The sequence below is a fragment of the Vespula vulgaris genome, chromosome 1, assembly GCF_905475345.1.
Source record: "Vespula vulgaris chromosome 1, iyVesVulg1.1, whole genome shotgun sequence".
Taxonomy (NCBI): domain Eukaryota; kingdom Metazoa; phylum Arthropoda; class Insecta; order Hymenoptera; family Vespidae; genus Vespula; species Vespula vulgaris.
The window spans coordinates 5,215,265-5,230,587 of NC_066586.1; the positions used below are offsets into that span (position 1 = coordinate 5,215,265).

At 36.4% G+C, this 15,323-nt stretch overlaps 1 protein-coding gene across 24 annotated transcripts in view; it reads right to left on the reverse strand.

The window, feature by feature from the left end:
- The window catches only part of LOC127071287 (ankyrin-3-like), a 66,984-nt gene that overhangs the window by 10,769 nt on the left and 40,892 nt on the right, over nucleotides 1-15,323 (reverse strand). For 18 of the 24 annotated variants that reach the window (XR_007784963.1, XM_051010405.1, XM_051010617.1 and 15 more), the window contains 3 exons: nucleotides 15,217-15,271; nucleotides 14,597-14,824; nucleotides 163-13,005 (listed from right to left, as the gene is read on the reverse strand). Coding sequence is in view for 23 of the 24 variants with exons in the window: in XM_051010405.1 (XP_050866362.1) it covers nucleotides 163-13,005; nucleotides 14,597-14,824; nucleotides 15,217-15,271 (13,126 nt within the window). In the remaining variant the exon portion in view is untranslated. The remainder of the gene's footprint in view (nucleotides 1-162; nucleotides 13,006-14,596; nucleotides 14,825-15,216; nucleotides 15,272-15,323) is intronic. The other 6 variants (XM_051010550.1, XM_051010570.1, XM_051010560.1 and 3 more) reach the window with 4 other exon arrangements.

Below are 15,323 nucleotides of genomic sequence, written 5' to 3' on the forward strand. Positions count from 1 at the left end.
ATTAGAAGGTTAGAATTGATTATAAATAATGAAAGTGCACAACTAGTTTGCACGTTTTTGTATAACTATTAAAACTGAAGTTACAGAGAAAAGCAACAACATAATTAATTATGTTACACACAGCTGGAATGTAATTTGAATAACGCAATTATTGCAAGATACCTTCGATTCTACTGTCAGTGAACTCGGCGAGACTGGGTGGTGGTGTTGCTGCCGTCCGCACAGACTTTGTAACGACTGTGGTGACGGATTGTCTTGTGTGAGGTTCAAGGTGCTCTAATTCACTAGATATCACAACTACTCTACCTGAACCCAAATTTGTACTTAGTTGTTCAGTTCTGTCATCCGGAGAAGTACTAACACGTTGTGGAATGCGCGAAATCTTTTTCGATCTATCTCGTGATACCAAATCCTGATCGCTGCTAACAACGGAACTAACTGTATTCACATCAGATTTTGGATAGACTCCAAACGTAGAAACTTCTGAAAATGGTGCAGAAACTCCTTGTGTAGGAGAAATTATTTCACTGCTAATAACTGTGGTCGTTATTCCTCCGAATTTTTCATTAATTTTTCGATTATCTTCAGATTCACTAGGAGGGTAATTATTTCCAGAAGAAGTGACACTAGTAATTTTGCGTGCAATGCCAGATACTTTGGACTCTGTTCTTGTTTTAGTATCGTCAATAACATCTACAGTTTTATCTTTTAAGCCTTTTACAACTTTGACTGAATGTGCTGCAGCTTCTTTAGCTCGCGCCTCTTCGGCTACAGCTTCGTTTTTGGTTTCTTCAAAGAATTCTTTCACGTCATCAGTAACGTCTTCCTTTGCATGCTTGGCACTTTTAAATATACCAGATAGGAATCCAGATCCTTTCTCTTTAATCTTCTTTGCCTCCTTAGAAGTTTTTTCTTTTGCTGTTTGAGTACCGCCAACAATAGCACTACTACCAGTTGCAAGTGTTTCTTTACTAGATCGTACTTTTTCTTTTATTTCTTCGGAAACTGTTCCCTTCGCATCTTTCGCGTCTTCAACAAGTCCACGAGTTGCCAAATCTATCTTATCAGATATTTGCTTTCCAGTAGAGAAAATTTTTTCACCTGTAGAAACTGTAACGTTGTCTGCACTCTGTGTGATATCAGATACTTTTGATTCAGTTTTTGCTTTAATATCTTTAACTGTAGCGATAGATTTATCCTTCGTATCTTTCATCCCACCAACAGCTTGTTCGGCAACAAACTGTGTACCTTCTACTGCAATAACTGTAGCATCAGCCGTACCTGTAGTAATCTTCTTATTAATGCCCTCTATTTTAGCAGAACTTTTATCTTTTGCATCTGTAACACTGGAGACGATCTTTTGTTTAACATCGTGTACTCCTGACACTGCTTTTTGCTCTAGATCTTTTACGCCTGTAACAGTCTTCTCCTTTGCGTCATCTACAGTCTTAGCCGCACGTGCAGCAGCTTCCTTAGCACGTGCTTCTTCTTCGGCAGCTTCAGCTTTCGTTTCTTCTAAGAATTCTTTAACATCTTCAGAAACATCTTCAACTACATGCTTAGCTCCCTTAATTATACCTGAAAAAAATCCAGATGCTTTGTCTTTTGCTTTTTTAGTTTCTTTTACAGTTTTATCTTTTGCTGACTGAGTGTCATCCGCAACAACATCAGCAGCGGAAACTAATGAACCCTTTACAACTTCTGCATCTTCTTTAAGTTTTTTCCCTATAGTATCTTTCGAACCATCCATAACTCCACGAGCTGTGATTTCAATTTTATCAGCAGCTTTCTCTCCACCAGAAACAATTTTATCTCTTGCATCTGAAACTGTAAGAGCAGCTTTATCTTTGACATCCTTAACGCCAGCTGTTGTCCTTTTTGTAAGATCTTGGACTCCTTCCACGGTTTTATCTTTTGCATCCTTTACACCAATTACTGTTTTTTCCGTAATATCACGAGTTCCACCTACTACTTTGTCTTTAACATCTTTAGTGCTAGCCACTATATTTTCTTTGACAGCTTGGGTTGTAGCAATAGTTCTATCTTTTGCATCTTTAACAACAGCTACTGTCTTTTCCTTAGCATCTTGTGCTCCTGCTACTGTTTTATCTTTTACATCTTTGACATCAGTAGTAATCCTGTCTTTCGCTTCATCTATAGATTTAGCAGCTCGTGAAGCAGCTTCTCTAGCACGTGACTCTTCTTCCGCAGCTTCAGCTTTCGTCTTATCCAAAAATTCCTTAACATCTTCCGAAACATCATCAACTGTGTGTTTAGCTCCTTTAAAAATACCTGAGAAAAATCCAGATGTTTTTTCTTTAGCTTTTTTAGTTTCTTTCGCAGCTTTTTCTTTCGCTGATTGGGCACCATCAGCAACAGCATCAACACTAGTGGAAAGTGCGCTCTTTACAACTGCAGTATCTTCTGTTAATTCTTTTGCAACAGCATCCTTGGTATCCTTCGCCTCTTCCGAAACTCCATGAGCTGTGATTGCTACTTTATCAGCTACTATTTTTCCACTCGATAATATTTTGTCTCCTGCATCTGTAGCTATCGTAGAAGCTTTATCTTTTATGTCCTTTATGCCAGTTACTGTTTTTTCAGTAAAATCTTGGGCATCTGTTAATGCTTTGTCTTTAGAATCCTTAACGCTAGTAACTGCCTTTTCAGTAATATCTTGTGCGCCAATTATTATTTTATCTTTAGCATCTTTAGTACCAGACACTATTTTCTCTTTGACATCCTGCGTTGCGCCTACAGTTTTATCTTTTACATCTTTCACACTAGCAGCTGTTTTCTCTTTTGTATCTTGCACTTCTGCTATTGTTTTATTTGTTAGATCTTTGACACCAGTAGTGGCTTTGTCCTTTGCATTATCTACAGATTTTGTAACTCGTGATGTTGCGTCTTTAGCACGTGCCTCTTCTTCGGCAGCTTCAGCTTTCGTTTCTTCTAAGAACTCTTTAAAATCATCAGAGACATCTTCTACTGCATGTTTAGCTCCCTTGAGTATACCGGAAAAAAATCCAGACGTTTTTTCTTTAGCCTTTTTAGTTTCTTTTGCAGCTTTATCTTTTGCTGATTGAGCGCCGTCTACAACAGCAGTAGCACCAGTGGTAAGCGTTCCCTTTACAATTTCAGTATCTTCCTTTAGTTCTTTTGCTACAGCATCTTTTGCATTCTTCGCATCATCTTCAACTCCATGAGCTGTGGTTTTTACTTTATCAGCAGCTACTTTTCCACCCGAAACAATTTTGCCTTTTACATCCGCACCTGAAGAAGCAACTTTATCTTTTACATCCTCCACACCAGCTATGACTTTCTCTGTAACATCTTGTGATCCATTAACTGTTTTTTCTTTTGAATCTTTTATACTGGTTACTAACTTCTCTTTAACGTCTTGTGTTTTAGCAACAGTTTTATCCTTTGCGTCTTTAACAACAGCTACTGTCTTGTCTTTCGCATCTCGTAATCCAATTACTGTTTTGTCTTTAATGTCTTTAATTCCAGCAGCGGTCTTATTCTTTGCATCATCTACAGATTTAGCGGTACGTGATGCAGCATCTTTAGCACGCGCCTCTTCTTCTATAGCTTCAGCTTTCGTCTCTTCTAAGAATTCTTTAACATCTTCGGAAACATCTTCAACTGCATGTTTAGCTCCCTTAATTATACCCGAAAAAAATCCAGATGTTTTATCTTTTGCTTTTTTCGTTTCTTTTGCAGTTTTTTCTTTTGCTGACCGGGCGCTATCCGCTGCAGCATCAGCAGCGGAAACTAAAGAACCTTTCATAACTTCAGCATCTTTTTTCAATTCTTTAGCTACAGCTTCCTTCGCGTGTTTCGCATCATCCGCAACTACGTGAGCTGTGATTTCTACTTTATCAGTTGCTTTTTTTCCACCAGATATAATTTTATCTCCTACATTTGCAGCTACCGCAGAAGCTTTATTTTTTATATCTATTAATCCAGCTTCTGTTGTCTCTGTAAGAATATGGGCTCTTTCCACTGTTTTGTCTTTAGCATCCTTTACACCAGCTACTGCTTTCTCGGTAATATCCTTTCCTTCCATTACTGCTTTGTCTTTTGCATCTTTAGTGCTAGATACAATTTTTTCTTTGATGTCAAGTGTTGTAGTAGCAGTTATATCTTTTGCATCTGTAACAACAGCTACTGTTTTTTCTTTTACATCTTCTACTCCTGCTACTGTTTTGTCTTTCAAATCTTTAACATCAGCAAGAGTTTTATCTTTTACATCATCCGCCGATTTAGCAGCTTGTGAGGCAGCTTCTTTAGCACGTGCTCTTTCTTCCGCAGCTTCCGCTTTTGTTTTATCCAAGAATTCTTTTAAATCTTCTGAAGCATCATCGACTGTATGCTTAGCACCTTTAAAAATACCCGAGAAAAATCCAGATGCTTTTTCTTTAGCTTTTTTCGTTTCTTTCTCAGCTTTATCTTTCGCTGATTGGGCTCCATCTACAACGGTGTCAACACTAGTGGAAAGTGCACTCTTTACAACTGCGGCATCTTCTTTTAATTCTTTTGCTACATCATCCTTTGTATCTTTTGCTTTTTCCGCAACCCCATGTGCTGCAGTTTCTACTTTATCAACAGCTTTCTTTCCACCAGAGATCACTTTGTCGCCTACTTCCGCAGCTACATAAGTTGCTTTATCTTTTTCATCTGTAACGTTTGCTACTATTTTCTTTGTCATATCTTGAACTTCTTCTTGTGTTTTATTTTTCATATCTTGCATTGCAACTAAGGTTTTATCTGTTGCATCTTTTGCACTAGCTACTGTTTTATATTTCGCATCTTGCACTTCTACTACCATTTTATCTTTTACATGTTTAACATCAGCAACAGCTTTATTCTTTGCATCATCAACAGATTTCGCTGCTCGTGAGGCAGCTTCCTTAGCACGCGCTTCCTCTTCGGCAGCTTCGGCCTTTGTTTCTTCAAAGAATTCCTTAATATCTTCAGAGACATCTTCAACAGCGTGCTTAGCTCCCTTTAATATGCCCGAGAAGAATCCAGTTGCTTTGTCCTTAGTTTTCTTTGTTTCTTTCGTAGCTTTATCCTTTTGTGTTTTAGTACTGTCCACAATAGCATCAGCACCACTGGTAACTGCACCTTTCACTACTTTCATATCTTCTTTTAATTCTTTTGCTATGGTATCTTTCGTATCTTGTGCACCATTTACAAATCCATGTGCGGCTATTTCTATTTTACCAGTAGCTTTCTTACCATCTGAAACAATTTGATCCCTTGCGCCCGTTGCTGATGAAGCAACTTTATCTTTCATATCATTTACCTCAGTTGCAGTTTTCTTGTTTAGATCGATAGCTCCTTCTACTGTTTTGTCTGCCACGTCTTTTATATCAGCTTCTGCTTTCTCCGTAATATCATGTACACCATCTACTATTTTACCTTTAGCATCTTTAGTACTAGACACTATTTTTTCTTTGACATCTTGGGTTGTTACAACAGTTTTCTCCTTTGCATCTTTAACAGCAGCTACTGTCTTCTCTTTAGCATCTTGCATTTCTGCTATTGTTTTATCTTTTACATCTTTGACATCAGTAGTAATCCTGTCTTTTGCATCTTCTACAGATGTAACAGCTTTGGAAGCAGCCTCTCTAGCATGTGCCTCTTCTTCAGCAGCTTCTGCTTTTGTTTTATCCAAAAACTCTTTAACATCTTCAGCAACATCATCAACTGTATGCTTAGCTCCCTTAAAAATACCTGAGAAAAATCCAGATGTTTTCTCCTTAGCTTTTTTAGTTTCTTTTGCAGTCTTTTCTTTTACTGATTGTGCACCGTGTGCAACAGCATCAACACCACTAGAAACTACATCCTTTACAACTGCAGCATCTTCTTTTAATTCTTTTGCTACATTATCCTTTGCATCTTTTGCTTTTTCCGTAACTCCATGTGCTGCAGTTTCTACTTTATCAACTGCTTTTTTTCCACCAGATATTATTTTGTCGCCTGCGTCTGCTGCTACATCGGCTGCTTTATCTTTGACATCTTTTACGCCAGCTACTGTCTTCTTTCGAACATCTTGTACTCCTTCCACTGTTTTTTCTTTTGCATCCTTTGCGCCAATTACTGCCTTCTGTGTAATATCATGTGCTTCAGTTACTACTTTCTCTTTAGCATCTTTTACGCCGATTGCTATTTTCTCTTTAACATCTTCTGTTGCTCCTACAGTTTTATCTTTTGCATCTTTCACACCAACTACTGCCTTTTCTTTCACATCTTGCACTCCTGCTACTGTTTTGTCCTTCAGGTCTTTAACTCCAGCAACAGTTTTATCTTTTGCATCTTCTACAGATTTAGCAGTTCGTGAAGCAGCTTCTTTAGCACGTGCTTTTTCTTCTGCAGCTTCGGCTTTTGTTTTGTCCAAGAACTCTTTTACATCTTCAGAAGCATCGTCAACTGTTTGCTTAGCACCTTTAAAAATACCCGAAAAAAATCCAGATGCTTTTTCTTTAGCTTTTTTACTTTCCTTGTCAGCTTTATCTTTCGCGGATTGTACTTCATCTACAACAGCACCAGCACTGGTGCTAAATAAATTTTTGACTACTTCAGCGTCATCCTTCAGTTCTTTTGCTACAGTGTCTTTAGCATCCTTTGCACCTTCTGTAACTCTGTGAGTAGTGGTTTCTATTTTATATGTTACTTTTTTCCCACCAGAAATAACTTCTTCTTCTGTGTCTGATACTGCCGCAACTGCTTTATTTTTGATATCTTTTACGTCAGCTGCAGTTTTCTCGGTGATATCCTTTATTCCTTCTACTGTTTTATCTTTTACATCTTCTACACTTCTTACTGATTTATCTGTAATATCGTGCACTCCACTTATTGCTTTGTTTTTGGCATCTTTAGTGCTTGATACTATATTTTCTTTAGCGTCTTGGGTTGTAGCAACAATTTTATCTTTTGCATCCTTAGCATCAGCTACTGTCTTCTGTTTAACGACTTCTACTCCTGCTAATGTCTTGTCTTTTATATCTTTGACACCGGTAACAGTTTTATCTTTTGTATCATCAACAGATTTAGTAGCTCGTAAAGCAGCTTCTTTAGCACGTGCCTCGTCTTCCACGGCTTCGGCTTTTGTCTTGTCCAAAAACTCTTTGAAATCTTCAGAAATATCATCAACTGTATGTTTAGCACCTTTAAAAATGCCCGAGAAAAATCCAGATGCTTTTTCTTTAGCTTTTTTCGTTTCTTTATCAGCTTTATCTTTCGCTGACTGTGTACCATCTACTACAGCATCAACAGAACTGGAAAGTGCACCCTTTACAATTGTGGCATCTTCTTTTAATTCTTTCGCTACATCATTCTTTGCATCTTTTGCTTTTTCCGCAACCCCATGGGCCGCAGTTTCTACTTTATCAACTGCTTTTTTTCCACCAGAAATTATTTTGTCGCCTGCGTCTGCTGCTACATCGGCTGCTTTATCTTTGACATCTTTTACGCCAGCTACTGTCTTCTTTCGAACATCTTGTACTCCTTCCACTGTTTTTTCTTTTGCATCCTTTGCGCCAATTACTGCCTTCTGTGTAATATCATGTGCTTCAGTTACTACTTTCTCTTTAGCATCTTTTACGCCGATTGCTATTTTCTCTTTAACATCTTCTGTTGCTCCTACAGTTTTATCTTTTGCATCTTTCACACCAACTACTGTCTTTTCTTTCACATCTTGCACTCCTGCTACTGTTTTGTCCTTCAGGTCTTTAACTCCAGCAACAGTTTTATCTTTTGCATCTTCTACAGATTTAGCAGTTCGTGAAGCAGCTTCTTTAGCACGTGCTTTTTCTTCTGCAGCTTCGGCTTTTGTTTTGTCCAAGAACTCTTTTACATCTTCAGAAGCATCGTCAACCGTTTGCTTAGCACCCTTAAAAATACCCGAGAAAAATCCAGATGCTTTTTCTTTAGCTTTTTTACTTTCTTTGTCAGCTTTATCTTTCGCTGATTGCGCACCATTTACGACAGCATCAGCAGAACTGGAAAGTGTACCCTTTACAACTGCGGCATCTTCTCTTAATTCTTTTGCTGCATTATCCTTTGCATCTTTTGCTTTTTCTGTAACTCCATGTGCTGTACTTTCTACTATATCAACTGCTTTTTTTCCACCAGAAATTATTTTGTCACCTGCATCTGCTGCTACATCGGCTGCTTTATCTTTAGCATCCTTTACGCCAGTTACTGTCTTCTTTGTAACATCTTGTACTCCTTCCACCGCTTTTTCTTTTGCATCTTTTGCGCCAATTACTGCCTTCTGTGTAATATCATGTGCTTCAGTAACTACTTTTTCTTTAACATCTTTTACGCCGATTGCTATTTTCTCTTTAACATCTTCTGTTGCTCCTACAGTTTTATCTTTTGCATCTTTCACACCAACTACTGTCTTTTCTTTCACATCTTGCACTCCTGCTACTGTTTTGTCCTTCAGGTCTTTAACTCCAGCAACAGTTTTATCTTTTACATCATCTACCGATTTAGCAGCTCGTGAAGCAGCTTCTTTAGCACGTGCTTTTTCTTCTGCAGCTTCGGCTTTTGTTTTGTCCAAGAACTCTTTTACATCTTCAGAAGCATCGTCAACTGTTTGCTTAGCACCTTTAAAAATACCCGAAAAAAATCCAGATGCTTTTTCTTTAGCTTTTTTACTTTCTTTGTCTGCTTTATCTTTCGTTGACTGCGAACCATCTACAATAGCACCCTTTACAACTGCAGCATCTTCTCTTAATTCTTTTGTCACATTATTTTTTGCATCTTTTGCTTTTTCCGCAACCCCATGTGCTGCTGTTTCTACTTTATCAACTGCTTTTTTTCCACCAGAAATTATTTTGTCGCCTGCATCTGCTGTTACATCGGCTGCTTTATCTTTGACATCTTTTACGCCAATTACTGTCTTATTTGTAACATCTTGTACTCCTTCCACTGCTTTTTCTTTTGCATCCTTTGCGCCAATTACTGCCTTCTCTGTAATATCATGTGCTTCAGTTACTACTTTCTCTTTAGCATCTTTTACGCCGATTGCTATTTTCTCTTTAACATCTTCCGTTGCTCCTACAGTTTTATCTTTTGCATCTTTCATGCCTGTTACTGTCTTTTCCTTCACGTCTTGCACTCCTGTTACTGTTTTGTCTTTAAGGTCTTTAACTCCAGCAACAGTTTTATCTTTTACATCATCCACCGATTTAGCAGCTCGTGAAGCAGCTTCTTTAGCACGTGCTTTTTCTTCTGCAGCTTCGGCTTTTGTTTTGTCCAAGAACTCTTTTACATCTTCAGAAGCATCGTCAACTGTTTGCTTAGCACCCTTAAAAATACCCGAGAAAAATCCAGATGCTTTTTCTTTAGCTTTTTTACTTTCCTTGTCAGCTTTATCTTTCGCTGATTGCGTACCATCTACGACAGCATCAGCAGAACTGGAAAGTGTACCCTTTACAACTGCGGCATCTTCTTTTAATTCTTTTGCTACATTATCCTTTGCATCATTTGCTTTTTCCGCAACTCCATGTGCTACAGTTTCTACTTTATCAATTGCTTTTTTTCCATTAGAAATTATTTTGTCACCTGCATCTACTGCTACATCGGCTGATTTATCTTTGGCATCCTTTACGCCAGCTACTGTCTTCTTTGTGACATCTTGTACCCCTTCCACCGTTTTTTCTTTTACATCTTTTGCACCAATTACTACCTTCTTTTTCACATCTTCTGCTTCTGCTACTGTTTTATCCTTCAGGTCTTTAACCACAGTTACAGTTTTATCTTTTACATCATCTGCAGATTTAGCAGCTCGTGAAGCAGTTTCTTTAGCACGTGCCTCTTCTTCTTCAGCTTCGATTTTAGTTTCTTCTAAGAACTCTTTAACTTCGTCAGAAATATCTTCTACCGCATGCTTAGCTCCCTTAAATATGCCTGAGAAAAACCCAGATGTTTTATCTTTAGCTTTTTTAGTTTCTTTTATAGTTTTATCTTTCGTTGATTGAGCACCATCTACAATAGCAGTAGCACCAGTAGTAAGTGCTCCTTTTACAACTTCAGCATCTTCTTTTAATTCTTTTGTTGCACTATCTTTTGCATCCTTCACACCATCTGCAACTTTAAGAGTTTTGGTTTCTATTTTATCAGCAGCTATTTTACCATCAAGCACAATTTTGTCTTTTACGTCTGTAACCACTGAAGCAGTTTTATCTTTGATATCTTTTACACCAGCTGCTGTTTTCTTCGTAAAGTCCTGGGCTCCTTCTACTGTTTTGTCTTTTGCATCCTTTACACCAGCTGCTGTTTTTTCGGCGAGATCCTGTGCTCCAATTACTACTTTGTCCTTTGTATCTTTAGTGACAGTTACTACTTTTTCCTTGATATCTTGCGTTATAGTTACTGTCTTATCTTTTCCATCTTTAACACTAACAGCTGTTTTCTCCTTAGCATCTTGCACTCCTGCTACTGTCTTATCTTTTAAATCTTTAACACCAGCTGCAAGTTTAGTTTTTGTATCATCGGTAGTTTTTACAGCTTGTGCAGCTGCTTCTTTTGCACGAGCCTCTTCTTTGGCAGCTTCAGTTTTTGTTTCTGCTACGAAATCTTTAACATCATCGGAAATGTCTTCAGCTGTATGTTTAGTTCCCTTGAATATACCCGAGAAAAATCCAGACGTTTTATCTTTTGCTTTTTTAGTTTCTTTCGTAGCTTTATCTTTTACTGATTGGGCACCATCCACAACAGCACCAGTACTAACAGCGAGTGCACTCTTTACAGCTTTACTATCTTCTTTCAGTTCTTTCGCTACAGCATCTTTCACATCTTTTACACCATTTACAACTCTCTGAGCTGCGATATCAATAGGTGCTTTTTCTATAGGTGGAGTTTTTTCTTTAGTCGAATCTTCTTGATTTTGTGATGAAATCAAAGGTGATTGTTGATAACTACCGATCATTTCGGCAGTATTGCGCGTATCCTCTAGGAATTTGGCTGTTGTTTCTTTCGAATCACTTTGTGGTATTTCAGGAGGTAAACTTTTTTCTTTAGATTTACTTCGAGAACCACGTTGCAATCTGGGACTTCTAAACATTCCGAAAATACCACCGCTTTTTTCTTTAGTTCCCTCATCTCCTGATCCTGATTCCTGGCTTTCTTCTTCTTTTTGAATCGATGATTTACTTAAATGTTCAGTATATTTTACATCTGCATTATAGGAATCTTCATCTGTGCTATCAAATGATCTCTCTTTCGAAATACTACGATCTCTTGTCCCTTTCTTAGATTTTGGTTTAGGACTTTTGAATATACCAAAGAAATTACCCTTTTCTTTACTTTCTTCTGCAGTTTCTTTATCAGATTTCTTATCTGCTGGTAGAGTTGGTTCCAATTTATATTTACCCGTTACATCGTACGAATGTTTACTAACTTTGTCTACTGGTACATCAGAGCTATCGTAAGTAGCAGCACTAAGCGTAGTTATTGGACTTGTAGCAATAGGTTTTGTATCCTCTGTCTTGTAACCTACGTGAATTACATCCTCGCCGGCAACTTTACGTGTTTCTTCAAGGAATTTTTCTGTAGTGGATTTAAGTTCTTCGTCACTATAATCTAGAGATGAATCTTTTATTTTACTCGTTTTTTTTTCTTTCGATTTCGGACTTTTAAATATTCCAAATATACCACCACGTTCTTTACCAGTTGTACCTGCATCGCTATCATCTTTATCTTCTTTCTTTGGTGATTCTTTTAAGTCAGATTTTTGAACATTTTCTTGTTTAGTTGGACTACTCTTTGACATTATTTCAAGATTTTGATTATCTTCTCGCTCTACATTTTTCCCTGTGCCATTAAGAGAGTCTATTGTCTGGTTTGATTGGATCGTTGTTGTTCCGTTAATATGTTCTTTTTTGATTCCTACGGTCGTAATTTTTTCTTTTACTTCGTGTACTACTTGAGGCTTAGTATGAGCTTCGATCGATGATTTGCTCTTTTTATCTTCTACAGGAATTGTTACTAATCCATTTTTTTCATTAGATTCTGTTGGTGCATGTAAGAGAGCAGCAGTATTCTTAGCATCCTCCAATAAATTTATAGTTGTAAGTTTTATATCAGATAGGATAGTTTCTGAATCTTTTTGTGGCGAAGGACCTTTATCGTGAGATATACTTACAGGTTTTGATACTGTGTCGGAAACCGAAGTAATTTTGCTTTCCTCATCTCCGCTGTCAAAAGATGTCTCTTTCGAATCTTTGGATTTACCCTTCTTTAACTTAGGACCTTTAAAAATACCCGAAAATATACCACTGCTTTTATCTTTCACCTTTTTTGATGTATCAGTTGTTCCTTCGTCGAGATTCTTTACGGGATATTGAGCATCATATACATCTTTATACGCGGAATGACGCTTATCGGTAATTGATGTCCCGTCCTGTTCCACTTGGCTCTTCGTTGGAACATCCGTTCCAATATTCGTTTTTATTTCTGTCATTTTAATCTTTTTATCGGAGTCTTTCATAGGTTGAGATGTCATATCACCTTGTAACAACTTCTCATCTACATCTTTACCTTCCTTAGACATCTTCTCTTTTTCACTAACTTCTACTTTACTATGAGGTAAAGTAATAGAATCTGTGGAAGTTATAGTAACTACTGTGGGTTTAATATCTTTTACAATGCTAATCTCCCTAACAACTGGTTGTTCTACTACTAAATCCTTCTTTAAAATGCCTGTTTGTTTCGGGAAAGAAATTTGCTTCTTTGGATCCTTTTTCCCGCCATGTGCCCTTTCTTGTTTAATTATAAGAGGCTCTACATCATCTCTAACTTTTGGTTGTAGAATTATACCTAACTCTGCATCCCTAAATTGATCTGAACTTTTAGCTATCTCTTTATTAAATGAAGATTGCCCTACAGCACCTCTCACCTTCTCACTGTCCCGCATATCATCATAAACCACCGACCACCCTTCCTTCGCTAACTTCTCCTTTTCTTTCTCTGCCTCTGCTATTACACCTGTTAATTAAGTATTATATATTTTAGGCATCTGTAAACGTAACATATATAAGGGAGCACATTTTATTCGTTCATATTGCGTCATCATTAGTGTAAGCCGGCTCGTTCATCATTTTTCTTTGATTGGAGCAGAGAGTTAGATTGCCGCGTGGATTGTGCGTAGAGTGTATGTGCAGTGGAGCAGCCATCCATCAACTAATAAAAGTAGATAAGCTATTTTCCAATGAATGAGTATGATAAAATATATATAAATAATTAATTATTAATTATCTATCATTTCCGATGTCGAAAGTATTCTTGCGTACTGCAATTGTTGATGTAAATGTGCGATGTAACATTGTGTTTTGTATATTTAAAAAAAATATTTGAATACTCCTTAACACTGAAGGGGATAAATATTTAAATGAACAATATTAAATACAAATGTATAAAACTCGGGATTTTTCGTTTCCTAAATGATTCTTTATTACTGTAAACTTTGATAAAACTATTTACTCGATTTCTATTTCTTTTATTTCGCTAATAAACATATGTGTATCTATTTACAATCTATAAAGACGGCTGCTCCGTGCGTCCACACAGTAAGGCCACACACATTTGACTGTTCATGCATCGCCAAATAATTGTAGCATAATCTTGCTGAAACAAATTGCTAGGAATGTGTTGAAGACTAGAAAATGTATTAGCGAAATGATTAAATGAATTATGTTAGAAATCGTATAATCATATACGATATATACATATATGAAATGTCGATCGAGAGGCAAATTAAATAAATCAGTACTTATTAAGAAAGATAAGCAAGCTGAAATATGAAGATATCCACAGCGGCGTCCGGAACCTGTGAGTAAAATTAAAAGACAAGATGGTAACCGTTCTAGTGCATTATCACGCGAATGTATCATCACGTTTGCACATATTAAATATAAATTAATTATTTGAATAATAAGATAATACTCAAATTTGTTGCTCTTCTAAATCGTTATACGAAGAATTAATTTTTCACTCTAGGAACAAAAAAATTGTTTTCTTTTAGAAAAATCTATTACGATCAAACAATATAAAAACATAATCCATTATGAGATGGCACCTTATATACATAGAAATTACAGAAACTTTAAAATATACTTTTCGTTCTCATTACACAATAAATAATGAAATGATAATGTGCTATTCAGTGCGTTAAAAGTGTCAATACGAAATATTTTTATTAAGTTATTTATCATTAAAAATTAATATTAATTGTTTAATGATTGTATTATTTTTAAATATATATATACATATAGTTAACAATATAGTTAACAATTTTTATTATATCAGAAAATTTCGCAATTTGTATAAATTCCACAGAATTTTATTAATAATAAAATTAATAATTTTTTTTTAATTGTAAATAGTTAATATAAAATAAATTGATATTTTAGAACCAAGCGTGCGTTACCGTATTGGGCTGAACATGCTGCGAAAGTTCGAATGAAATAAGTAGGTGCTCATCAATAGCTTTTCGTTTCCTTTTAATAATAGTATCCTTTTTGCAAATAAAGCACGGCCCCTCAACCCACCAGTTTAGTAGTAATACTGAATCACTTACCAGAAACTATTTTATTAGCGTCAGCAATCACCCTTTGTCGCTTTTTTTCTTCGTCGTCGAGCTCGTCGCGTGATTTTTTACTCATCGTGTCGGTAACGTGACATTTATGTTCAATGAAATCAGCCATCATATCTCCCAATTCTTTCTCATCACTTGCATATTTATCTTTGATGGGTGTCGAGGTTCCGTTGAATACAGTGCCATTTGCGATTGTGACATGCTGCTTGGCTGTTAAGTGCGAGAAACGTGTTGTGAACGAAGAGCCCAAAATTCAACGTGTTAAAATATGTTAAATTATGACGTGATTCATCTGCTAGTGATGCATTAGAAAAAATGGAAGGTAACACGAAATCATGATTGAGCAATTATTTAGCGTGCATATATTGTTTGTTAATCACTATTATATCATTTTAAAAACGTAAGATATTTTCTTTCTACTGCTTATTATTTTTATTAAGTAATAATTTAAAAAATGCTTAGTAATATTTCAAATAACAAAGGCAAAAATTTATTATCATATACTGTAATAAAATTAAATTATAAAGATCATTATTTTATAGTTTTTTTTTCATAGTTTTTTCCCACACTGTAGCTATCACTATTCACAATTTTTTACTTACATCGTTTATCCTGCAAACGACCAGTGTTACTAAGCTCTTCTACGGATTCAGATTCCTAGAATTGATTAATATTTCATTATAATGTTTGATAATTTGCAATGGTATGG